This window comes from Apiospora marii (assembly GCF_038362585.1).
Source record: "Apiospora marii strain CBS 49790 chromosome Unknown utg000004l_segment0_segment1, whole genome shotgun sequence".
Classification (NCBI taxonomy): Eukaryota; Fungi; Ascomycota; class Sordariomycetes; order Amphisphaeriales; family Apiosporaceae; genus Apiospora; species Apiospora marii.
Window position 1 is genome coordinate 2,654,893 of NW_027117376.1, and position 23,184 is coordinate 2,678,076.

Sequence of the window (23,184 nt, forward strand, 5' to 3'; positions counted from 1 at the left end):
ATTGTCCTCCAGTACCGTCAAGGCAAGCGGGAAAGACCTACCACCGATCTGCAGAGTCGTGTGGTGGATCCTGCCAATAGTTGTTGCGTGCGTGGGACCTCGGAGTTGTCCAGCAAACCTGTAGTCGATCACATAATCGATGCATAACAACCGAGCAGACCTCTGCGATATCACCGACGCCTGGTTAGCGGTACAGATTACAGCCCGAGTCTTGGCGCCGTTGATAGTCACTACTATGCCGTCCAATTGGCGACGGCCTGATTTGGACTTTGTTAGCGAAACCGTGGGACAGCCGGCATTGTCATAGTGGGGCCAGCTTACGGAACAACTCAGGGGCCAGACGCCTGGCCGTGAGGAAGTTTTCTCGGATGGGTCGGACGGTGTTTACCAGTTCGACGCCAAATATAAACAACGAGGCGGTCGTTTCCGGTGGGGCCAAGCTCGGTGGTGGTTGGACCTCAGCCAGGGCCGGCTCTGGGGTACTCATTGGCAATGACGGCTGTGGATGATTGGCCAGAGGAGTCATGGGAAATCCGTTCGACCTTACGAGGAAACTTGTCATCAGTTCCATTGCCGAACGTTCTGTATTGCGAACCCTGACGACTCCATAACCATCTCTCACCACCTGGCCCACTTTCTGCTTTCTTTCTTGCCCAGAACCGCCCCTCTGAGCGAGATCATGCCAGGTGACTACAGCGAAGACGCCGTTCCCGTCAGCCAGAGTTTCCACGAGGTCCCGTACCCGCTCAACGCTCAGTAGCTTGGAGCCCAGTGCCCCCCGGTCACTATATCGATGCAGCGATACCACGCCGTCCAACGTCATACTGAGGCTTTGGCTGTGCTTCAAGAAAGCCGCGATCTTCTCGAGAACCATGGCGTTGGTTATGGTCGCCCCGTTGAAGCCAGGGGAGTCGATAAGATGGACCTGCGTGCTCTGGTCGTACATGAACCTGTAAGCCGTGATGTCTCTCGTACCTGTCATTCAGGATTAGAACACAAGGATACTACTTAGTCTTGGTGCGTTTGATGGACTCACAAGGCCCATCGTTGTATCCGACTACGACGTCTTCATTGACGAGATGGTTGATGAGGGTGCTCTTGCCACAGCCGACGGGTCCTACGACCGCCACAACCACGTTTCGACATGCAGCATCGTGAAGTTGTGGTAATGGGCCTGATTGATGTCTAGGCACTAAATGATCGGGTTTAATTTGGCTGTGTTGGCTCAGCGCAACTTGCGTCGTGAATACAGTAGGCGGAGGGAAGAACCGGCGGAGGCGAAGTTGGGAGATGGAACCCAGAACACCGCACTCTGGAGTCAACGGCATCTCTGACGCACATATTAATTGTAGGAAAGCTCTCTTTTCAGTCTTTCAATGGCCCATGTTCGAAAATAAGAGAGGCTGCTCAAGGTCGGTGCACGTCGCCAGTAATGCGCAAAAGCTTTTCGGTGGCGTCCAAGTCGAGATGCGTATGGCCTTTTCATGGTCCCTGCTGTCTTTAGCTAGCAGCTGCGAGCTCCTACGTCCAATAATATTCCAAGTTTGCCAAGAAAAACGCCATGAGGCCAAATCAAGCAAGGACGCATTCCAACCCCTGTCTGCATCCCTATCTCTTCCAAGCAGCGTTGTATCGGATTCTCTATGTTTATCACTTGTTATAGCAGTATTATATATTATGTCAATTGATAGGTATTGCCATTTTACCCTGATCAGAGGAATGTGAATTGTATAAACAGCCCCCTTTTGTCGCATGTCTACGACCAACTTGATGCCCATTCATGCAGCAGCTGCACGAGAGTCTTTTAACAAGTTCTTGACATTTAAACCTCAGACGTGGGTTTGCAAGCAGATTCATGTGATGTACAGACAGATATATATAACACTCAGCTATTAATCGTCAACTATCTATCCCTCAACTCGATCTCCGTCATCCCACCACCATCGTGACCATTCTCTATCAAGCCGCCATTTCCATACCCACCACCCGTGAGCTGCCCATCCTCGTGCCCACCCCCTTCCCCCACACTACTGCGTCTCGTCGCCCCCTTGGTCCTCGTCCTCCGCCTCCGAAACAGCCGAGCCAGGTTCTTCCGCGCCCCCAAGATCTGCCCTTCGCCGGGGAACTTCTCGATATGCTCCAGCGGCCGGTTGGGCAGCTTGAGCAGCTCTCGGAACGTCGCCCTGCTGCAGCGCTTGCTGCCTCGACTCTCTCGCCCCTCCACAGCATCGCTGTTATTGCCACTGCCGTCATCTGACCGATCATCAATATCATCCTCATCGGCACCGCTTTCTCCTCCACTGCCATCCCGATCGTAGGAGGAAGATACCAGCCGATGATGGTGTTGACCATCGGACCCATACCCATGACCGCGCGGAAACTGCACCTCAGGAACCCAAACCCAAGTCACGAAAGCCCCCAGCAGCATAGCCGGGCAAAACCCCAGCAACAGCCCCGCAAACTTACCCTTGTCCCAGCTCGGGTTCCAAACCGCGTTATCATCAGTATTGGTGTCGCCGCTATTCTCAGCGGAACCGGTCGGATGTTCCGCAAACACGACGAGTATGAGCATGAGCTGCGCAAAGATAGCCCCCAACTTCCCCGACGCCGCCGCGAGCCCGTAAAATGCGGCGCGGTACTCGGTCCCGAAGAGCTCGGCGGGGATGATGAAGGTCATGGTGTTGGGGCCCAGATTGAACAAGACCTGCGCCAGGACGTACAGGGTGATGGTGAGGGCGTGCTTGTCCGTCTCGAATGTGACGAAGAAGGTGCCGCCGTTGACGGCGAAGAGGGCCGCGAGCGCGACAAAGGTCCAGGCCATCCAGGTCACGCGCGGCAGGTAGTCGATGGCCAGCAGGACGACGACGCTGCCCAGGAGCGTGTCCGACGAGATGGTCTCGATGTTGCGGATGCTGTCCTGCTTCAGCATGTGGTAGATCGAGATGCCGGGCTGCGAGGGGTCGGCCTTCCAGGTCGAGGTGTTGGTGCTGGGGCAGTCGTCGCCGGCGCTGGTCAGATTCGAATACGGCGGCTTGCCTGAAAGCCAGATGGTCGAGATGGTCTTGGGGCTGTCGAGGCCAAGGCCGTAGTATGCTATATCGAGCAGAAACCATGCGATCATGACGCCGAGCAGCGCTCGCCAGCGATCCTTTTGGCGGAGGTAGTCCCGAGCGCCACCAAGGTATGCGGTGGCCGTGCCGACCCAGCCCCGCCGCATCTTCCTCATTCCCTGCGTGGGCTGATCCGAGATGCTTTCCGTGACCATTACGCTGTCCTGCTCGTTGAGAAGAATAGAGACATCGGGCGCGTAAATCTGTCCCGCCGCCTCAGCAGCCGCGGCAACTTTACCCGCCTTGGCCAGGTACAGGGGGGTCTCGGGGATCAGCCGCCGGAGGAATAAGGAGACCAGGGCGGGCAGAGCCGCAATGCCAATGATGATCCTCCAGCTGACATCAATGATACGTGCTGTTTCCACGTCGTTGCCCTCGGGGTTGATGCCCATCTTCTGACTCACGCCCACGAGTATCGCCAAGCCGAACCCGTTGGCGGCAACTTGGCCGACCGACTGCATCAGGAACACGGCCGCCATCATCCTGGCTCGGGATTTGGTAGACGACCATTCTGCCGAGATCACCGCGGATAGGGGATACTGACTCTGGGTTAGTACGGCGTGCTGAGTGCAAGTTGACGTGAAAGTCGCTGAGTGTCACTGACCTCGGCACCCAACCCAAACCCAAGCAAACAACGCCAAAAGCCAATCCACCGGTAAATGTCCATCGTCCCCGCATAGCCCGTGGAAGCCGTAGTCATTCCAATAGTAGCAATGACCACAATGCACAGCTCAATGCCGTACACACTCTTGCGGCCGTACACGTCGGCCAAAACCCCGAACACGATCATACCCACCGTGGTCCCGGCCAACGTCGCCATGTTGATGACCAACGACGTGTTGGAGCCGTACTGGCACTCCGGGTAGACGTAGCTGAGGGCCGGACTGATGACGTTGGTGGCGAAGATGCTGTAGGAGGCCGTGAAGAAGCCCGAGGCGGCGACCCACCATACCTTCCACTTGAAGCCATCCAGTCCGGGGCGATCAATCACGGACCTCACGGCGCCTTCGGGGTCCAGTGGATCCTGCAGATGATAATTAGCCCCCTGTATCTGCACACTGTAGCTGTGGAGTGATCGGATCCCTCCCGAAGTCTTCACTAGAAGTACGGGTCGCTACTTACGTAATTGATCACCTCTTCGATATGCCGTATGTCATGATCAAGACTGGAGAAATAGTTTCCCATGGCCGTCTTGGGCTGTAGAGAGTGGCTGCAGTAGGAGCTGCGCGGTATTAGCTTCCAACCACTGTCAATGTGGCAAAAAGAACAAAGATCAGTATTAGAGGGACGTTGTCAGAAGGCAGGGCAATCGAAAGCGACCTCCCATGCGCGTCATATGAGCTCGCGACAATTGCCTCCTAGGCGGCCCATCTCGCCCATTGCGGCTGTGGCCCTTCACCGAGACCCTGTTTATCCGCGGTGGGCGTTGGTGTGCTTCGTCTTTCTTCAGCTCGTTGCTTGGTACGGGGCTCTGCTACCGATCAAGATCAGGTGCCGACCCTCGTTTCCGGCACCGCGTACCAGGCTGACACTCGTCCCGCCCTCTTGGGGCGCGCTTAAACGAGCTTGGCGGTCTCGACTATCGATTTGGCCGATAACACGATGCGCCCCAGCCGTCCGGGGCTCTCGACCGTTGATGCCAAAACGTGGCCGGGCCGGGCCCCGCTATTGGTCAGAACCACCCCAACCTAGCCATCGCTGAAAATAGCCCACCGGGTCAGGACAGTGTGTTGCAACTTGCAGGCAGCAGCAGCAACCGTTTAGTGAAATCAGAAATGACCATCTGCTGATTGATGGCAGTGCCCTGCTCGCGTGGCCAGTGGGTAGAAGGAAGACTGGGAGGGCCCCGCCCGCCTGCGTGTTTCTTTTTATGCCAGGGATGGTTGTCTGTCGCAGTCGCGCGTGGGTTCGGCCCAGCATTGTCCTCCACTACCTAGTTTTATTTAGTTAACAGTACTTGGGGAGTTCGACATGGACCCAAGCAACATCGTGTCGATCATTGAGCTTTCAACGTCGGCGTTGAAACTGGGCTCCAAAGTCTTCTTCGAGTTCTTTGGCAACGATCGAAGCATAGAGAAGCTCCAACGGCTCAACCTGCGCCTGCAGGGCCTCAATGACATCTTGCAGAAGATTCCCAAGTCCGAGATCCCGCTTCTGAAAGCTCAGTACCGGGGGATCGACACGACCCTGCGAGAATGCAAGGCCTTTCTCAAGGACTATGAAGCAACTTTATCCTCCAAAGGCGGAATCCGATCCGCCACACAGCGGACTGGTTTCCTCTTCAGCGAAGGTAGACTGGATTCCTTCAACAAGCGAATAGATGACCACTTCCACGAGCTCAATGCCCACATTGGCATCCGAATCCTGTAAGTCGCTGGCGGTCCGTGACCCCGAACTCAAAGCTGTGCTGTGCCTGATATAGACTACAGCAATGATAGGCTTGATGATATCGCAACACCCAAATTGATTCCAAGTCGGACAGGCGATCGGGATCCACTTATTGCATCTCCTGAACCAATATTTTCACGACGATGGACAGGCGAGACGCTGACGGAGGGTATGAGCACCAGCTTGCCCAACTCACGTCCTCCAATACTCGAAGTCCCACTACGAACGCTTTCGGACGTCTCGGGCCTAGAACAGCTGGTGTTGCCACTTTTGGAGGACACCGGCCCACCGAGTCCTCGGTCGCACGGAACGGATGGTGACGGTACATCGCCATTCTTGTCGCCATCATCCTTACTTGGAATAAATGGAGTAACCAGGACAAGCGGGCTAACCAGCTATCCATCGTCAATTGCGGAAGATGCGGAGGACGTGCAAGAGGACCCGCCTGGAATCCCAGAAGGCCCACCACGTAGTGAGAATCGATCGATAGGACATCAACTGCAACCTGCCACTGATGGAATCACGGCGGTTCAAAACGGTATCCAAGGTCGACCGTTGAAACTGTACTTACCCCCAAGACTCTAGAGATGATCACCGTGCTAATGCCGAACAGCGTCCTTGGCCCAAGGGGTCATGTCGACCTCATGTCCGATCGCTATTTGGTCCAAGAAACCGGCGAATACAGAATCGTCGAGTGGACCATGACGGGGATGCGCCTGCGACACTCCAGTAAGTCATCTCTGTCTCTCGCTGTCTCTGTCTCCGGGAAGAAGTCGTCGAGTATGCTGACACTGAGATCAAGTCCCGCGCAATGAGACACGGATACCGTACACGAAGCCCAACGACAAGAATCTGGAAGTATCCTTCCTACCCCGAAGCACGCGGCATACCTTCGAAATCACGGACAGCAGCGGCATCCACAAGCTGCAGGAGATCCCGCGGTACTACTTCAGCCACAAGCCGGACCGCGAGACGTTCCAGCGCAAGGTGCGGAACCGGCAGTTCCTCGAGATGGTGCAGGCCCTCGTGGTGCACTCGCGGGAGGAAAAGTACATCGCGAAAGACGTGCACCTCAAGATCTGGCGGACCAACGCGGCCGACGACTCGCCCATCCTGTCCTTTGCCCACCACGAAAAGGGCCACGGCAGCCACCACGTCGAGTACAAGATCCGCTGGTTCAGGAGGTCGCCCGAGTTCAAGGGGGAGACCCGGCTCGTGTTGCGGGTGTACTCGCAGGAGAGCGATCTCGAATACGGCCCCGACATGGAGGAACAACCGACGACGAGGCGGCCGTCCTTCAGCGGAATAATCATGCGAAGAAACTCGAGCCGATCTCGGTCGCCCTCAGTCAGCAGTCGGACGGCGTCAGTCTTGTATGAGCAGAAAGGCGAGATCCCTCCGGCGAATGTCCAGCGCCTGGGATACCTGGAGATTGAGTTCCAGACCGAGAGTCGTAAGTGATTCCCGATATCTCACTTATGTTGATGCTGACACTGCCATGTAGTACGAGGCAAATTCATCAAGGCGTGCTACGACGTCCACCAGCCTGGGTCCACCAACCTGGCCCGAAGGACCACGGGGATTTTCGACGGGCAAATTAGCCCTCGACCTCTGTCGCGGCCGCCAAGTTGGTCGCTATTCACCATGACGGGGGCCAACCAGTCCGACACCGCGGCGGGATTCGCACAATGAGCAGTACCGCGTGTAGTCGAAGTATGGCTTACCTGCAGCCCCCATACTTCACCACCGAAGGGAACCAGCATGACTACTTAGGTAGTCTGGGGAGACGCCAGCCAAGGGTTGAAACAAACACATGATGAACATCCCTAAAGATCGTCTAACGAGCCAGATGTGTTTAAATGACCAAATAAGAATAAAATAATATCGTAAGATTGATAAATGATAATGTGATGCAATTGTACTGCTCGTTTCCATCTCCTTCGAAGCATATGTTGGTTGACAGGTTTAAGCTGGGCAGAGGACGATGGGGATGTTTGGGTCGAAGCCAACGAGCCGATAGCACGCGCACACTACCTACCTGGCGCCTGGCTTGACAGTGGGATTGGTCGGACCCCGCGCTGGTTGCTGCCCCGCCACGGACATCGCTTCTTCCAAGAGGCCTGATTCACGTCATTTCGTATGGGCAGTCAACAACGTTCCAGTGCGAATGATGCATTGAAAATAGCCATGGGGAAATGACATACTTACTTATACTGCATTTCAATTCAATATTCCCAGGTACATACTAAGTCCCTGGCACCTAGGCAACCGTGCGAAATAAGTGGCATGGATAGCTGTCAGAGGAGCCGCCAAACTTGCCCCTCTATTTCCAGGTCGCTCAATCATAACTGCCCCCTTTTCACATCAGGTGTCCCAAACTCATTCACATGTCAGCACGGTGCAAAATACGACACATCATGATGAAGGAGAAAGTGACATCTATTAAGGCCACTAGAAATTGGTCAGATGACCAGAAAGCCTACCAGGACCGTTGAATACACCCATATGGGATGATGCAGCACGGTTTACTGGTGCGAAAAGCCATCTAGCCGATCCGACTCTCCTCCAAAAAGGTTTTTTTTTTTTTCGTCGTTTTTTCTCGTTGGATAGACAATGCAAGGGGTCTCAACCAGCTAGCCAAGTCAAAAGTCGACCAGTGGATGATGCCATCTTGAGTCCAGATTGCCACGTCCGTCGCCTCAGAGTGCGGACAGTTGATTTTCACGCCAGCCAATTCTCGCTCGGTTGTTGAGCAGAGCTGAGATGGTTGCTGGTGTCCAAGAATGTATAGACGACATTCTAAAGAAGCCGGGGTGCACCAGGCGGCCAGTTGCTGCCCTCCCCCTCTTTTCTTGTGCCAAAGACCACCTATACACCATATCGCATGATATGGATCGAGGTATTCAATCCCACCCCCTCTTGTCCCTCGCATAATATGGATAGACAAGAACTGGCCACGCTCCAAGTATGTGAATGAACCTGCAACCTCGAGTGCCAACCCGCCCAGTTGCGCAATCGTGTGTCATCCGAGTCGTCATTACCCTATTCGTATCAACCACTCTTGCCTGGCCTTGCCAACAAAACGCAAAAGTCGGCATCGTTGTAGAACGACCAACCCTGCCCACGAGACCGAGTTCGCCCTGTTCTCGCTGCGCGGGACACTGCCGTCCGTCCGTGAAAACTGCCAAAAACGCCAGAACGCCACTTTTGATTAATCATTCCCGCCCTACCGTGCTTGGGCCTCCAGTCCTCAGATGCATCTCGAGAAATCTTCTTTATGATAAAAACCCTTCCAAGGGACGATTCTGGAGAAAAACAGAGAACCAATGCAGACGGCGCGATGGGTATGATACAAATCAACAAGCAAAATAAGAAGGGAATTATGTACAATGTAGATGAGGGAGGGGAAAAAGGATGTTGGCCACGTGTACTTCGATGTCGGTGGATGTGTGTGGCCTAGTGAAGCATCCTGGTGGACGATTAGGCAGTTTGCTGAGGCTGCTGGCCTCTGCCTCTGCCGTAGTTGTTGTATCCACCGCGACCTTGGTAGCCACCACGCCCGCGACCTCCGCCACGGTGGTTGTTGTTACCGCGATATTGACGGGGTTGGCCGTCGGGTTGCTGTTGTTGAGGCTGGCCCCGGAAATCGGACGGCCCTTGCTGCTGGCTGCGACCCTGAGAGGCGCTCGGCCCGCCCGGCCCGGTTGGCTGACGCTGGGGCTGGTCTTGGGAATTCCTCTGGGCAGTACCGGCCGACGGCTGCTGCTGCTGTCTCGGCGGTGGCAGGGTGTTCGCCGGACGAGGGATGTTCTCGGGGTTCTCGTAAACGTAGAGAGCCTTGTCGATGGTGGCGGGGATGGGCTGGATCTCGGTGCCCAAATCGCGCTCGATGTTGTACAGGTTGAAGCGGTCTTCCCAGTTGATCAGGTTGATAGCCAGACCAAGGTGACCGTAACGACCCGATCGACCAATGCGGTGGAGGTAGGTCTCGGCGTTCTTGGGGAAATCGAAGTTGATGACCACGTTGACGGCCTGAATATCAATACCGCGGGTCAGAAGATCGGAGCACACGAGGTTTCGGCAAACGCCGTTGCGAAAGTCGTGGAAGACTCGGTTTCGCGCGTGCTGTGCCATCTTGGCATGACTGTAGAAACAGGAGTATCCGAGTTCAGTGATCTTCTTGGCCAGCAACTCCACACGGTTGGTCGAGTTGCAGAAGATGATGGACTGGTTGATCTGGAGCTTGGAGAAGAGGGTGTTCAAGCAGTGAACCTTCTGCTTCTCCTCCACAAACGCATAGTATTGGGTGATTCCACGCAGGGTGAGTTCGTCCATGAGGTTGATTTCGTAGGGGTTGGACATGTTCTTGTCGGAGAAGTCCTTGACGGATAGAGGGAAGGTAGCAGAGAACAACATGACCTGGCGATCCTTGGGGTGGAACTGCAACAGCTGCTCGATGACGGGGGTGAACTCTTGGGACAGAAGCTTGTCAGCCTCGTCCATGACGAACATGGGGCATTCGCTCAGGTCGGCCACGTTCTTCCCAGCCAAATCCAGAATACGTCCAGGAGTGCCCACTACTATGTGGACAGGATCCTGCAGACGGATAATATCATCTCGTAGACCAGTTCCTCCAGTGGTGACCATGACGTTGATGCCTAAGTGTTTTCCGAGGGTTTTGCACACCTGCGAGGTTTGCATGGCAAGTTCGCGGGTGGGCACGAGGATGAGACATTGGATCTTGTTGACTTTGGGGTTGATGCGTTGCAGGGTAGGGACGACAAAGGCGGCAGTCTTTCCGGTACCGTTCTTTGCTCGGGCGAGAATGTCACGGCCGGTCAGGGCAACAGGTATCGATTCTTCTTGGATAGGGGAGGGTTTCTCGTAGCCGGCTTCGAAAATGCCCATCAATAGGTCGCGCTTCAAGGCAAAGTCCTCCCATTCAAAACCTTTCGTGTTCGTTACATCCTGATCAGAAGGGCAGACAATGTGTTAGAGAAACCCCAGAATGCGAAAGGAAAACGGACACCAGACCGCCGGAGCAGGCACCTACCTCTGTCTGCTGTCTGCCGTCCCTGTTGGGGAGGTTCAAAGTCTTCTTCCAGTCTTCTGATGAGCCATTGTTATCCGCCAGGGTTGAGGCCCGCATCTGGTCTGCTAATGCGTCCGTCATGGCGAATGTGGGTTGTGTGTAGAGAAAGAAGAGTCGGCTTTCTAGATTGAGCGGTCAAGGTTGGCCTTCCGTCCGGTGTGTGGATAGGAACGGCCGTCGGGAGCGAAGATTGGTTGGTATTTCGGAGACTGGTCGAGTTCAAGGAACTCACGAATGCCAGTGTAAATAATCGGGTCGAGAGGTGGCCTGGGCAGGTCGTTGTTGAAGGGGCGCCGTGAAGAAAACGGTGCAGGACCAAAATTGCTACTTTCGCGAGGTGGGATGTAAGATGGCGGGGTTTATTGCCGGGGTTCGATGAGCTCTTGTCGGGGGACTACGCAGGCGTGAAGAGTGACAAAGGCAAGACTTTGTGATGAGGAGATTTTGAGGATGTTCAGCCTCAAGATGGCGAAGCTGAAATGGACGTGGATGAGGGGTGGAAGTCGGTGGAGATTGGAAAAAGCTGTCCAGCAGATGGAACAAGCTTCCGTACGATGGCGAGGGTCACTACGCAGATTGCGAGGGTTTGCGTATGGGCAGTAGAGGGTTGGGAGCTCAAGTGTTGCTCTCCGAAACCAGGATGAAAGTGGTAGAGGTGGTTTGATTGTTGGCGTTGAGGTACCGTGGTGGTTGGAGGAATGAGGTCTAGTGTGGAGGGTGTTTTTGTGTGAGGGATGGGAAGTGTAGATAGTGTGCAGTGCGCTGTGCATGTAGTTGGATTTTTAGCGGCTTTTGGTGGAGAGAAACCTAAAGACCTGGCATTGATTGGGCGCTCACCCACGCTCACCCACTCCTCACCTTCAATGATTGCCCGGGTTTTGTCTAACAACTGGAGCAAAAAAACAAGGGCAGCCTTTTGGCCATGCTCGAGCCGGCCAATCAATCAGCCCGCCCGTCAATTATCGAATCTGAGATCGCAAGCCAGCAAGGGCCGGCCTGTCTATCAAACAACCTTGGAGGGATATTGGGCTACCTAGATCGTGGTGCATCTTGCCAGCTTTGCTTTTACCTCTTCTGGCACGACAGCCGCAGCAGGAGTCGACCCGGTCGCGTGGTTGCTTTGCACATTCAAAGCTTGGCCCATGTGACTGCTTTGATGCTTGCATTCTCCATCTCCAGCACTTTGACACTTTCTGTAGCCCGCGCATGGGCCACTCCCAATCCCCTCCATTGCCTGCTCTGAGCGCGGGGATTCCTGGCGAGCTGGTGCTGGGTTTCGCTAGCGACGGCTCGCAACAACTCTTCAACCTAAAACCATCTGCTTTATTAGTAACCTTTGACTACAGAAAACACCACCCCTACGCCTACTACGACATAGACCCTGGCCGAGATCCGATCCATCGCCCCCGACTCGTCCTTTGATCAACCACCGGTTCCCTGCGCAATCTCCTTTGCTTCATAGCCATGACTTCTCTACTATGTAGTATCAATCAATCTATTCAACCTCCATCAAGATGCTCTTGAAGAAGTCTCCCGTCGTCCTCTGCACCTCCTCCAACCTGCCGACATTTATATGGCCCAGCATTTCTACGACGTCATCATCTAGGCCGCTCCGCCCGGCCCAACCCAGCTCCAACACGCCCTCGCCCCGACGACAACAATGCGAAATCTCACGTACGTCCAGTCGCCGGTATGCCACGGTCTCCGACCAATTCCCCAAACGCTCCGAGACGTCTGTGAACCACAACGATTGGCCCTCGGCTCCGCACCCCACTCCGTACCAGATCTTCGACCAGAAGCGGGATGCGCCCTACAGCAAAGCCCGCTTCTATACTCTAGTCAAGATCTACCATCCCGATCGTCATATCCAGACCGGCAAGGCCGACTCCCTGTCGCATGCCGTCCGACTTGAGCGCTACCGCCTAGTCGTCGCGGCGAACCAGATTCTCTCCGATCCGACCCGGAAACGAGCCTATGATCTGTACGGCGCTGGCTGGGGGTCGAAGCTCTCCATGGATAACAGTGCTTACCGTCACGCCGAGAAGTCATGGCGGAATGAGCCGGGAAATCCGAGCATGAATGCCACCTGGGAAGATTGGGAGCGGTGGTACGGCGAGCGGGATGGTCAGAAGACGAAGCAGCAGACCGTCTTCATGAGCAACGAGATGTTCGTCGTGGTATTATGCGCATTTGTCCTAGCCGGTAGCATGGGCAATGCCAGGAGGGCAAACAAAAGCACCATAAGTCTTGTCGAAATGCAAGAAAAGAAACACGAGGCCATCAGCCAGGGCGTGCAAATGCGGAAGACTGAGCAGATCGGTCTGAGCCGGCATGAGCGAGTGGAAAGCTTCTTGAGGCAGAGAGAAGGGTGGAATATCCCTGTCCATCCCGCCCCTCAAGACACCCACGGGAAGTAAGGCACGACTGCAAACAGTCACATTCACAATTCCGCGGTGATGATGATTTCTTATCTTCTGTGCTTGCAGTCAGTACCCGTTGCATCTGCCAAACCAAATGGTATACATGACAATACTCGCCACAGTGCCTGCGATTGTTGGCATCTGTGATTGAAGCATCTATCAATTGTCCAAGTTCAAGGTCTTGCTGTCGTTACTTGGTCGTCGTTTGGTGCTTGGAGTCTTATTGCGTTTTGCCCTAATATCGAGTAATATCGGTATTATACCTATCACTTACACTTTGAGCGTGAAGCGCTTCCATATATGTATCTACCTACTTAGGCGTACATACACGTTTTGTCATGCTGGTTACCTAAGGTATTCAAGACCCGTGCCGATGTCTTAAGACGGATGTCTTGCATCATCGCCCCACTGGCACAGAAGTATGTGAAGGCAAAATTGACATCTTTTCAGCCGTGGCTGATTATATCGTCGTACATAGGAGTACATCCTAGGTTCTTCTACGAGTCGGCGAGCTGTGATGAGCCGCTGCCGTTCTGATGCCCTATAAAAAGTCTCTTGTGGATATTGTGAAGGCACGGCGTTGTTCTCTCATTTGATACATGCTGGAAGGCCTCCCATATGTTTTTATCAAAAGAAAAGCTTGGATTCCAGTCGTTGCAAAAGGGCGTTGCAGTGTTCCCGACGGCGCAACGCGCATCGATACCGGCGTAGTTGACAATTGAGGTCGCCATAAACGATAGCGAGCTGGTGGGCCATGACTTACTACTATGCGCTTTACTTGAGGATGTTGAGCAGATACACAGCCCAAACGACAAGGGATTTCTTCGTTGAGTACTTCTTGTTGTCGTCGGGCACCTCTTTCATGCTGACGACATTTCCACATCTCGCTATCGTTTAGCGACCGAGAGAGAAGCTTTTTAGCGCATCCACCGCCCGTGGGGTTATGATGCGACCCCTGCCAACGAACCCCCGAGCTGCCGACTCGCATTCTTCAAAAGGCCGGAATAGGGGTGGCTATGCTTGGGAACGGTCCAATTGGACTGGTGCATCATCGCCAGCCTCTAACAGCCCTACACGTCCGGCGCCCCGCCGTTCATTGCCATAGACCGTCGTTCGTTAGCTCCAGAGTCGAGGAAGGATGGTAAGCACTACTACCCCAATTGCGTCTCGTCGCTATCGTTCCCGTCCTAGATCCGCAATTTCGAGGCGCAATGCTGACTCCTCCTATGCAGTTGCAGCAACTCAAACGCTGTTTTTTCCTTACCGACCATGGGGACGGGGAAGAAAAGAGCGAATGACAAACTTTGCTTACCTGACTGATCGTCATTCGCTTTCGCCTTTGGGGACCTGAAAGCTGGGCAGCTAAGATCTTATTACATGGCTAAGCTTTCTTTGGATCGCCAAAGCCTCCCCTCTAAAGTTCGCGCCGGAACCTGAGTGGTCGAGAACCGAAAAAGCCACTGCGCTCTGCGCTTGCACCTTGACTCGCGGCCACTTCGCCAGAATGTCAGCCCGACGAGAGGGACCCTGACGCATCAGTGATGGCGGGTCCTCAGGAAGGGACCAGCCGTATAAGTAATGGGCGTTATTCCCACTCCTTGGCGCTGACAACTCAGGCCCGAGATTTCACAAAGCACACCGACCTTGACTAAGCATTGACACACCTTATAAGCTACATCCAAGCACCGCAATGGACCCGACTCACTTACACCACTTCGCCAGTCGACTGGTACACCTACTTCCCCGAAAAGATGACAAGCCCGAACCGTTCAACTACACGGCCGGCAACGGCCAGCTCTGCGCCATGCCGCGGCCCCTGCTCGAGACCGCGACGGCCCCGCTGGCGGGCGGCCAGACCTTCTACTGGCTGAACCTGTACGTGACGGCCGGGTGCGCCGCCTTCACGACGCTCAGCATCTTGGTCCTGATGGCCCGGCACGCGACGCACCTCAGCCGGCCCAACGAGCAGCTCAACATCCTGCGCATCTGCTGCTACCTGCCCATCTTCGCCATCGGCCTCTTCCTCGAGGCCGCGTTTCCCAACGCCTACGCCTACCTGACCCCCTGGCTCGACTTCTTCCAGGCCATTGCGCTCGCCAACTTCTTTTTGTTGATGTGCCAGTACATCTCGCCCTCGGACGCGCAGCGCGACGCCTTCTTCTCCGTCTTCAAGGTGCCCGCCCGCAAGGGCCTCCCCTGCTGCGGCGGGAGCCGTCGCGGCGGCGGCCAGGACAGTAAGCAAAAGGAGGGGAATGGTTTGGAATGGTACCGCAACCTCTGGTGGTGCATCTTCCAGTACCCCGTCATCCAATTCGGCATCTCCGTCTTCACCGACATCACCGAGGCCGCGCGCGTCTACTGCCTCGTGAGCAGCAGCCCGCACTTCGCGCACCTGTGGCTCGACATCGCCCACAACGTCAGCCTGACCATGGCCGTCCTCGCAGCGCTGCGCATGTACTCGGCCCTGAAGAAGGAGCTGGCGCACCACCGGCCCCTGGCGAAGCTGCTGGCCTTTAAGCTGCTCGTCGCGGTGACGGGCCTGATCCAGATCGTCTACTGGATCCTGCGCTCCTCCGTCGTCCACAACAGCCCGCTGCAGCCGACCGCCACGCTGTCCTGGTCCGACGAGTACATCGGCATCCCCGTCCTCATCCTCTCGCTTCTCTGCGTGCCCTTCTCCATCTTCTTCCACCACGCCTACAGCGTCAGCCCCTACTACCTCGAGCGCGCCTCGCAGCACAAGCCCCTCGCCGACATGGAGACGGGCTGCGCCGCCGCCGCCAACGGCGTCAACCCCGTCGGCACGCGCTACCAGGGCGGGCCCCTCGGCGTCTGGGCCTGGGCCGGCATCTTCAACCCGTCCGAGTTCATCGCGGGGCTCCGGTTCGGGCTGAAGATGGGGAGCAACACACGCCGGCGCCAGGGTGTCTTCGAGGAGAACGCGCCCCTCACCGCCATGCCGGCGGGGCGCGGCGGCTATGCTCCGGCTGGTGGGGAGGACCACTCTGGCCATAACAGCCCGGACCTGGGACACCACGGTTACGGCAGGTAGACAATGGCTGTATGTCATGTCACGCTATGGGTTGGGATAAGGTCATTACAGGAACATGATTTAGCGTGGTGTACGCATCTAGACAGGTTGTTTTGGTGATTTGGGGCAGCGAGCGAACCTTAAGTATTCCAAGTTAGATTTTTTGAATGTATCATATTATGTCTCAATGTTAGCGATCGTACTCCCGATGATGTATGCATATGACGAACATTCCTCAAAACCATTTGGCGAAAGTGTATCAGGCATCAGATGTAGAGGGACACAGTGGGTGGGTTTTACGGGTACGATTTCGGGCATTTCTCCTATAATGGGCTAGACGGGTGGGTTCAAATGTAGCACAACGGCTGGTGCCTGGTGCTCGACATGAGTTGATATGATTTGAGGCATGTCTAAAAGTATATAAGGCATACCTACTACACAAGCTGTTCCATGCAGCACATGCGTTTCCTTGCATCCTATTGTTACCAGTCTCAGTGCGGTTCCGCCTAGCTTCTTCGCCCACAGTCCCATCATGGCGACCCCTGCAACGGCTGTTGTTGACCACCCGCATGAGGAGGGTGAGAACATTATCCCGCCTTTGGCCTCCTACGAGGACCTCGAAAACGACTACTGGAATCCCCGCATGAATAGGGACGTTCGACGTCTTCGATGGTCCCTCGATGGTCCTATCGCCCAGGCCGTTTCGGTTATGCACCACGCCTACTACGACCCGGAGGACCCACCGCCGGAGCCCTTCTACTGCTCCCCTGCCAACAGCGACAGCGACAACGAAGGCCCCGGGACGTGGCACGCGGTATCCCAGCCGTCACTATATGAGCCCAAGGTGTCGTCGGTGACGGTAGATGTGTCCTGCCTCCACAACTGGGCTGGCGGCTGGGATGAACTACACATGGATTGCGACACCTTGCTGTGGGACGAGCCCTCCGATGAGCAGCTGGAGGATGACGACGACCAGTTCTCTCTGTCCAGTTCATCTACCTGCTACTGCGGCGAAAGGCCGCCTTGGAGATTTTACGACCCATTGACCATCCACGCCTCCTCGACGGTGGAGGAGGGCGGAGGCTACGTGACGATCCGCGACTACGTCACGGCCGCCCACCCGTGGCTGCAGGGTCTCCGGGAGTTGATTCTGACGGCCTTGTCGCCTGATATCACGGGAGATTACGATGTCTCGGCCGACGCCAAGCTGATGGCGATGGCTACGGGGTTTAGTCGCAAGATCGACGTGCTTCCGTGGCCGACATGGCTCGAATACAGCCGATACAATCCGTTGCCGGAACACAGCTCCCCGCCTAGGAGGTACCCCCCAAGGCCAAGGCCCCCGACACCTCCCTTCGTACCCGTGGGCGGTATCGACTTGTCGATAGTAGAGAGCAATAGGAACCGGCCCCCGCCGGGGCTGCGGGACGCGCATATCTGGCCCGGGGTCTAGACAGAAACTCCGGGGCAGTGAACACCCTAAACTCGTACATGTCGGGGTTGGGGACAAGGATTGAGGGTAAAGAAGGATACACCGTCAATAACGATATGATAGATATCAGAGATAGACGTCCCGATGAGCCGCTCTCCATTCAGTGTGTCAGAGTTATGAACCTCACGTAACGTTTATACAACCGAGGAGTGGCCGCGGTAGGTCTCGGTCATGGTGTTTTCCTAAAGCACCGCCTCGGTCTTGGCGCTGGCTAACCTGACAATAAGCGTTGCGGTGGCTCCTTTTCTTCTGTTAGTTTATCACCGACAACCAAAGCACCAAGCGAGCAATTCGTTCTGCCACCCGAGTGCGTGCCATTAAAGTGACGGATCCATATTACATGACAAGTAAGACATTCCTTGGACCAAGGCCTACTTTACGAATCAATCGATTCTCGCGACAGCTCGCACCTCTTCACAAAACTGAGACTATGATGTTCCTACCACACCAACGGTCTTTGCATTGTGGCTTGCAGCCTCGTTTTGATAGATTGGATGAGCCGGTAGGGGGTTGGCATGCAAGAGCAAATGGCTGTGGCGTCCGCAATTACCCTCGGTGTCTGTCTTGGCTGCTGCGGTCCAACAACAGCCTGTTTAACGGTACCGTAATTCTTCGCTCGAATCGAACGATGCAATATCCGCATCGGCTTGGACTTGACGTCAAAGAAATCAACAGCAGGCAGTTTCCTCCAGTCGGTTAAATCTACAGACTGGGGATGAAATCGTGGTAACCGAAGCCCCGTCTCCAACGGCACGCTATAGCCATGGCTTGGCCGCCCGCCCTTTCCAGCTTGGACTACAACCCCAGCTCCTTAGCGGAGACTGGGCCGGCTTCCGCATTCTGGGGAACCCTTGACTGTCACACGAACCGAGCCGTGATGAATCTGGGCTGTCAGAGTCGAGAACATGACAGATCTACCGTGGCATCTGTCCACCTTCCCCGCACACGGCTGGGTGTCTTATCCGGATGGGCGGGCCCGAGCATTAGTACCCCTGTCAACCATTTCCCTTTTCTGCACTGGTGATATACCGTTATGCAGTGGGCTATCGCTTGCATATTGCCCTGTCTATAAAACAGGGAATTGGTATTGCAGTTCAACCCGGTGATATTGCGTAGAAACCTCGATTGGTGAGATGTGATTTCAATGTGTCAAGATTTGAAGCGCCTGAGCAAAATCGATAGTATGTTAATAGCCGTTCCGGGCGGGACAAGTACTCGCGGAGGGGGGAACATGTAGGCTGCAGCACCGATTGGTGGGGACGGGCTCATGGAGTCCATGAAGAGTGCAAGTCCCCATTAGCCGAATAGTACCTGACCCAGCATCTGCTTTCTATCGGATAATGTCACCCTCCTTCGCTAACAGGTAATATCGCTCTGCCGCTGCATCCATGGGGAAAGTCCATTCTCTACTGGATATACGATGCATACGAATGGCACCGATCAAAGTCAATACCACTTTATGTTGCACGGCTTGCTGCTGTGTGACCAAGTGTCCAACGGCTGACATGAACAGAAAACAACAATAGTTCGGCCTTGGGGGCCGATCCCAGAAGGGACAGAATACTAACTTGGCTCGGGCAGTTGCATAAGTCAAGCTGTGAGCACACGAGCTTACCTATCTTCCGGGTGGGTACAGAGTCAAGACACGAATCACAACATGGCAGCGTCAAATTGCAACACATTGGCGGATCACTTACCCCTGATCAGACAGGTGGAAAGCCAATCATGACCGGCCGTGTGTAAGATACGGTGGATAGTAATGAAAATTAAATGCATCTCCTGACATTTACTCTGATGATATGTTCAGATGCACATTGGGGCCTGATGGACGGCATGCGTTCACGGAACTGACGAAGATTAATACTATACAATGGCAGCAATCGCCTTTTTGGGATGCTGTGAAACTAACATGGCCGAACCTTATGCTGCCATGGCGAGCAAAAATAGATGGGGCAACGTGACTGGCGGAAGAATGTGCTGCGCATCATAGGGCAAGCTGAATATCTGAAGGAGCCGGTTAATATAGATGTATAAATTCCATTGATATAGTCTAGCATAGACCCGAGATCGTCGATCACATACTAGTTTGGCGATCCTTGAAGGAGGTTGGTAGCTCGGATCGTTTGGTCCATACCCCTTTCCCCTTACGACCAAAGACATGAAGATACCGCCACGAGCCAAATTTGAAAGCGAGAGGCCATCACCTCCACGACTATAAAAGGACCTCGAAACTCTTGCCAAAAGGTCATATCCTTCTTTCTTCCCATCCATCACCACCCTCACCTCCCCTGAACCAAAGACCAAGAGACCTCTTCACTATCGTTCACTGTTTGCTCGCACCCACAGAGCCCATTCTCCCTTCCAAGATGCAATTCACCGCCATCATTCTTGCCTTGGCTGCCACGGCCTTTGCCAACCCTGTTCTCCGACGCAACGGTGGCGGCGGCGGCGGCGGCGGGGGAGACCACGGCGACTGCCCCGGTGATGGCGGCCCCCCTGGCGGCGTGTATGACGCTTGCCGCGATGTCCTTCTCTACAGCGTCCCGCAGTGCTGTGCGACGGATGTAGGCGGGGTTGCTGGCCTGAACTGTGCCAACGGTATGCGCCCTCGTTGCCTCCCATTCTCTGGAGAGCTTAGTACCAGAATGACGGAAAATAAACCAGAATGCAATGGACTAACATGATTCTTTCCTACACAGTTTCCGAGATGCCCAAGAGCGCTGAGAGCTTCCAGGAGATATGCGCCGGCTCTGGCCAGCAGGCCAAATGCTGCACCCTTCCAGTTGTGAGTAGTGCATCCTTCTTTTCCCTCATCTGCCACCCATCAAGATGCGATACGGACTGACCTATCGCTTTTTCTTTGCCATAAGCTCGGACAAGCCCTCGTTTGCAACACCCCTATTGGCGTGACTGCATAGACGACGGGTCGGTACCACGGGCTTGGAACAACGCTCGGAAATTTCGCGAACATGCTTGGAGGAGGAGAAATTCAGGTTATAGGGGAGCATACGACGGAATGTGGGGAGGGTGGTCAAGGGGATGTAGCTTTTTGACAGTACACACATAGCAGCACCATGCAACAACGAATATATGTTCACTCGTGGTCAACGCGTTGCTTCGTTTTTGCATCTTAGAAGAAACCAATTTGAGGTCAACAGAATCATGCCAAGTGAAACCGTATCCTTCGAAAAGATGAACGCGTATAAGCTGTACGAGCTGGATTTGTGGTTGTGGCTCATCTTCAGCGGGCGGACTCTCTACTTGTGAGCTAAACTCCGGCCATGAATACGTTAAACGCAGTCCAGCGCCTTATCTAATCTCTGACAATACCTCAACATGCATCATCATGTCTCAACTCCGGCGTTTATCCCCGCTGACGCGGCTCCCCGGACGGCATGTTGTAATTGGCGCTTGGCATCCGTGCCTGGCAATGATGGGCACTCCACTGCCACCACGGGCGCGGCCGCTTGCACGACTTGGGAAACAGCAGGTACTTCGCCAAGCCATGACATCTTATACGCGGTTTACGGAACCCCCTGCGCAATGCTGGGCCAATCACCTTTGAATGGCATCGTGCAGAGCCTTGGCCGTAATGCTTATGCATAGATGGATGACTGCCAAGTCGCCAGGCCCGCCGGACTTTTGACGACCGCCGGTAATGTCCGTGGCTTGGGGCTCCCGAGGCGAGGAGTTGCTAAAAGACGGACATATTTACCCTGGAATTGATAATGACAAACACATCAAGCCAGCAAATTCGAATACACGACATATTGAAGAACGCAAGTTTTCAGTTCGACCGAGATACGCAACCCCGACAATTGATATCGTAACTGTCGCAAAACTGCAATGGCAGAGCATCACAGGTATCCTTTGGGGGACAACGATCCGCCCCCTGAGAGCACATCCAGTCTGGGGTCCGCTCAAAGCGAGATATCAACATCCACACCCAACTTAAACAACGCCCGCAAGACCGGCGCGATGGCGCCGCTAACCCTCTCCCCATCAAAACGCGACGGTGAAACTGCCGAGATCGACGAGCAGCTACCCCTGATCCCCGCCCTGCGACGCTTTTCCAAGGTGGTCGGCTACTGCCTCGCCATGTCGGTGGCCATCGTCGGCTGGGGCTACGATCTCGTTGTCGTGGGCACCATCACCTCGGTCGACTCCTTTCTGCGCGACTACGGCGACTTATACGAGGGCAGCTTAATTATCCCGTCGACTTGGCTCTCCCTGTGGCTGGGCCTGCCCCCCGTCGGGTCTATCACCGGCTCAGCTCTGGGTGGCTGGCTGCAAGACCGCGTCGGCCGGCGAGTCACGCTCATGATCGGTAGCTTCATCTCCGCCATCGCGGTAGCCATCATCTTCTTCTCGCACCTGCCGTCGAACCAAGTCCACCGCCGCGCCATGTTCACGGTGGGCCTGACCGTGCAGGGTCTGGCAGTCGGCGTGATCAAAACCACGGCCGTCACCTACGTATCCGAAAACGCCCCGACCTGCCTGCGAGGGCCCGCCATGGCCGTCTTCCCGACCCTCACGCTGGTGGGCCAGCTCATCGGCGCCGTCGTCGTCTACGTCATCAACGGCGTCGAGAGCAAGACGGGCTACCTCGGCGCCTTCGGCTCCCAGTGGATCCTCTCCGTCGGCCCCTTCGTCCTCGCCTGCGTCATGCCCGAGAGCCCGGCCTACCTCCTGCGCAAAGGTTACGAAGACAGGGCCCTCAAGTCGGCAACGGCGCTGTACGCGCCCAAGGTCGACCCCCGCGGCGCCTTGGACCGGATCCGCGCCATCATCGACGAGGAGCGTGCCATGGCGGCCCGGGCGTCGTATCGGGCCTGCTTCCAAGGCACCAACCTGCGTCGGACCCTGATCGTCGCCCTGGCGTACGTCATGCCCGTCCTGTTCGGCCTGGACTTGCTCTCCAACGCAAGTTATCTCCTCAAAATCCTCGGCCTGCCGTCGAGCTCCGCCCTGCTGATGATGATCGGCGGCGTCGTGGCCGGCATCGTCTCCAACGCCGCGGGGACCTGGGTCGTCTCGCGCGCCCGCCGGCGGCGGATGACGCTGATCTCGCTCGGTGGCGCCACGGCGCTGTGGACCGCCGTCGGCATTTCGGGCATCTGGCGGTCCGAGACCGCCGCTTGGTTGGCCGGGGCGCTCATGATCACGATTATCCTGGTGTGCGGGGTGGGCTGCTGGCCGGCGAGCTATGTCATCGTGGGCGAGACGAGCGCCTTGGTGCTCCGGGCCCCCACCCAGGCGCTCGGCAGCTGCGTGAACCATGTCATGTCGGCCGTCATGGCTATTGTGCTGCCTTACATCTTCAATCCGGATGCGGGTGACTTGGGGGCCATGACGGCGTTTGTGTATACTGGGCTGTGTGCGTTCGCGTTGGGGGCGACGTGGTTCTTCGTACCGGAGTTGAAAGGACGGAGCATGATGGAGATTGATCACATGTTCGAGTTGAGGCTACGCGCCAGAAAGTTTGAGGGCTGGGTGGGTTAGGCCTTCTAATGATGACTGACCTGTACCCGTTTGAAGAGTCTTCTGGGGAGTCTTTCTGGGGGGTTCCCCGGGCCAAGCAGGCCCAACTGCGTCAGCAAGGAGTTGGGCGCTGCCAAGTGGTCGGGGAAACAGGCACCATCGAGCGAGGC

At 55.5% G+C, this 23,184-nt stretch overlaps 9 protein-coding genes across 9 annotated transcripts; 6 read left to right on the plus strand and 3 right to left on the minus strand.

Moving 5' to 3' along the window:
• Positions 1-301: 301 nt before the first annotated feature.
• Positions 302-1,328, minus strand: PG985_007822 (uncharacterized protein; the record flags this gene model as incomplete). The annotated part of the gene is made up of 2 exons (XM_066827590.1): positions 302-975; positions 1,037-1,328. The coding sequence occupies 2 exons, from the start codon at positions 1,326-1,328 to the stop codon at positions 302-304; spliced, it is 966 nt and encodes a 321-aa protein (XP_066685265.1).
• Positions 1,329-1,903: 575 nt separating this feature from the next.
• Positions 1,904-4,295, minus strand: PG985_007823 (uncharacterized protein; the record flags this gene model as incomplete). Its single annotated transcript, XM_066827591.1, has 3 exons — positions 1,904-3,649; positions 3,715-4,134; positions 4,233-4,295. The coding sequence occupies 3 exons, from the start codon at positions 4,293-4,295 to the stop codon at positions 1,904-1,906; spliced, it is 2,229 nt and encodes a 742-aa protein (XP_066685266.1).
• Positions 4,296-5,081: 786 nt separating this feature from the next.
• PG985_007824 (uncharacterized protein) lies at positions 5,082-7,190 on the plus strand (the record flags this gene model as incomplete). Its single annotated transcript, XM_066827592.1, has 5 exons — positions 5,082-5,476; positions 5,549-6,061; positions 6,112-6,227; positions 6,301-6,951; positions 7,003-7,190. The coding sequence occupies 5 exons, from the start codon at positions 5,082-5,084 to the stop codon at positions 7,188-7,190; spliced, it is 1,863 nt and encodes a 620-aa protein (XP_066685267.1).
• A 1,788-nt stretch (positions 7,191-8,978) lies between these two features.
• PG985_007825 (P-loop containing nucleoside triphosphate hydrolase protein) lies at positions 8,979-10,671 on the minus strand (the record flags this gene model as incomplete). Its single annotated transcript, XM_066827593.1, has 2 exons — positions 8,979-10,466; positions 10,552-10,671. The coding sequence occupies 2 exons, from the start codon at positions 10,669-10,671 to the stop codon at positions 8,979-8,981; spliced, it is 1,608 nt and encodes a 535-aa protein (XP_066685268.1).
• Positions 10,672-12,104: 1,433 nt separating this feature from the next.
• PG985_007826 (uncharacterized protein) lies at positions 12,105-13,007 on the plus strand (the record flags this gene model as incomplete). The annotated part of the gene is made up of 1 exon (XM_066827594.1): positions 12,105-13,007. One exon carries the CDS (start codon positions 12,105-12,107, stop codon positions 13,005-13,007), a length of 903 nt encoding a protein of 300 aa, XP_066685269.1.
• Positions 13,008-14,700: 1,693 nt separating this feature from the next.
• On the plus strand, positions 14,701-16,062 carry PG985_007827 (uncharacterized protein; the record flags this gene model as incomplete). Its single annotated transcript, XM_066827595.1, has 1 exon — positions 14,701-16,062. The coding sequence occupies one exon, from the start codon at positions 14,701-14,703 to the stop codon at positions 16,060-16,062; it is 1,362 nt and encodes a 453-aa protein (XP_066685270.1).
• Positions 16,063-16,573: 511 nt separating this feature from the next.
• On the plus strand, positions 16,574-17,494 carry PG985_007828 (Pectin lyase fold/virulence factor; the record flags this gene model as incomplete). Its single annotated transcript, XM_066827596.1, has 1 exon — positions 16,574-17,494. The coding sequence occupies one exon, from the start codon at positions 16,574-16,576 to the stop codon at positions 17,492-17,494; it is 921 nt and encodes a 306-aa protein (XP_066685271.1).
• A 2,405-nt stretch (positions 17,495-19,899) lies between these two features.
• PG985_007829 (Trihydrophobin) lies at positions 19,900-20,378 on the plus strand (the record flags this gene model as incomplete). The annotated part of the gene is made up of 2 exons (XM_066827597.1): positions 19,900-20,131; positions 20,233-20,378. 2 exons carry the CDS (start codon positions 19,900-19,902, stop codon positions 20,376-20,378), a joined length of 378 nt encoding a protein of 125 aa, XP_066685272.1.
• Positions 20,379-21,379: 1,001 nt separating this feature from the next.
• Positions 21,380-23,035, plus strand: PG985_007830 (MFS transporter fmqE; the record flags this gene model as incomplete). The annotated part of the gene is made up of 1 exon (XM_066827598.1): positions 21,380-23,035. One exon carries the CDS (start codon positions 21,380-21,382, stop codon positions 23,033-23,035), a length of 1,656 nt encoding a protein of 551 aa, XP_066685273.1.
• Between the last annotated feature and the right edge of the window lie 149 nt (positions 23,036-23,184).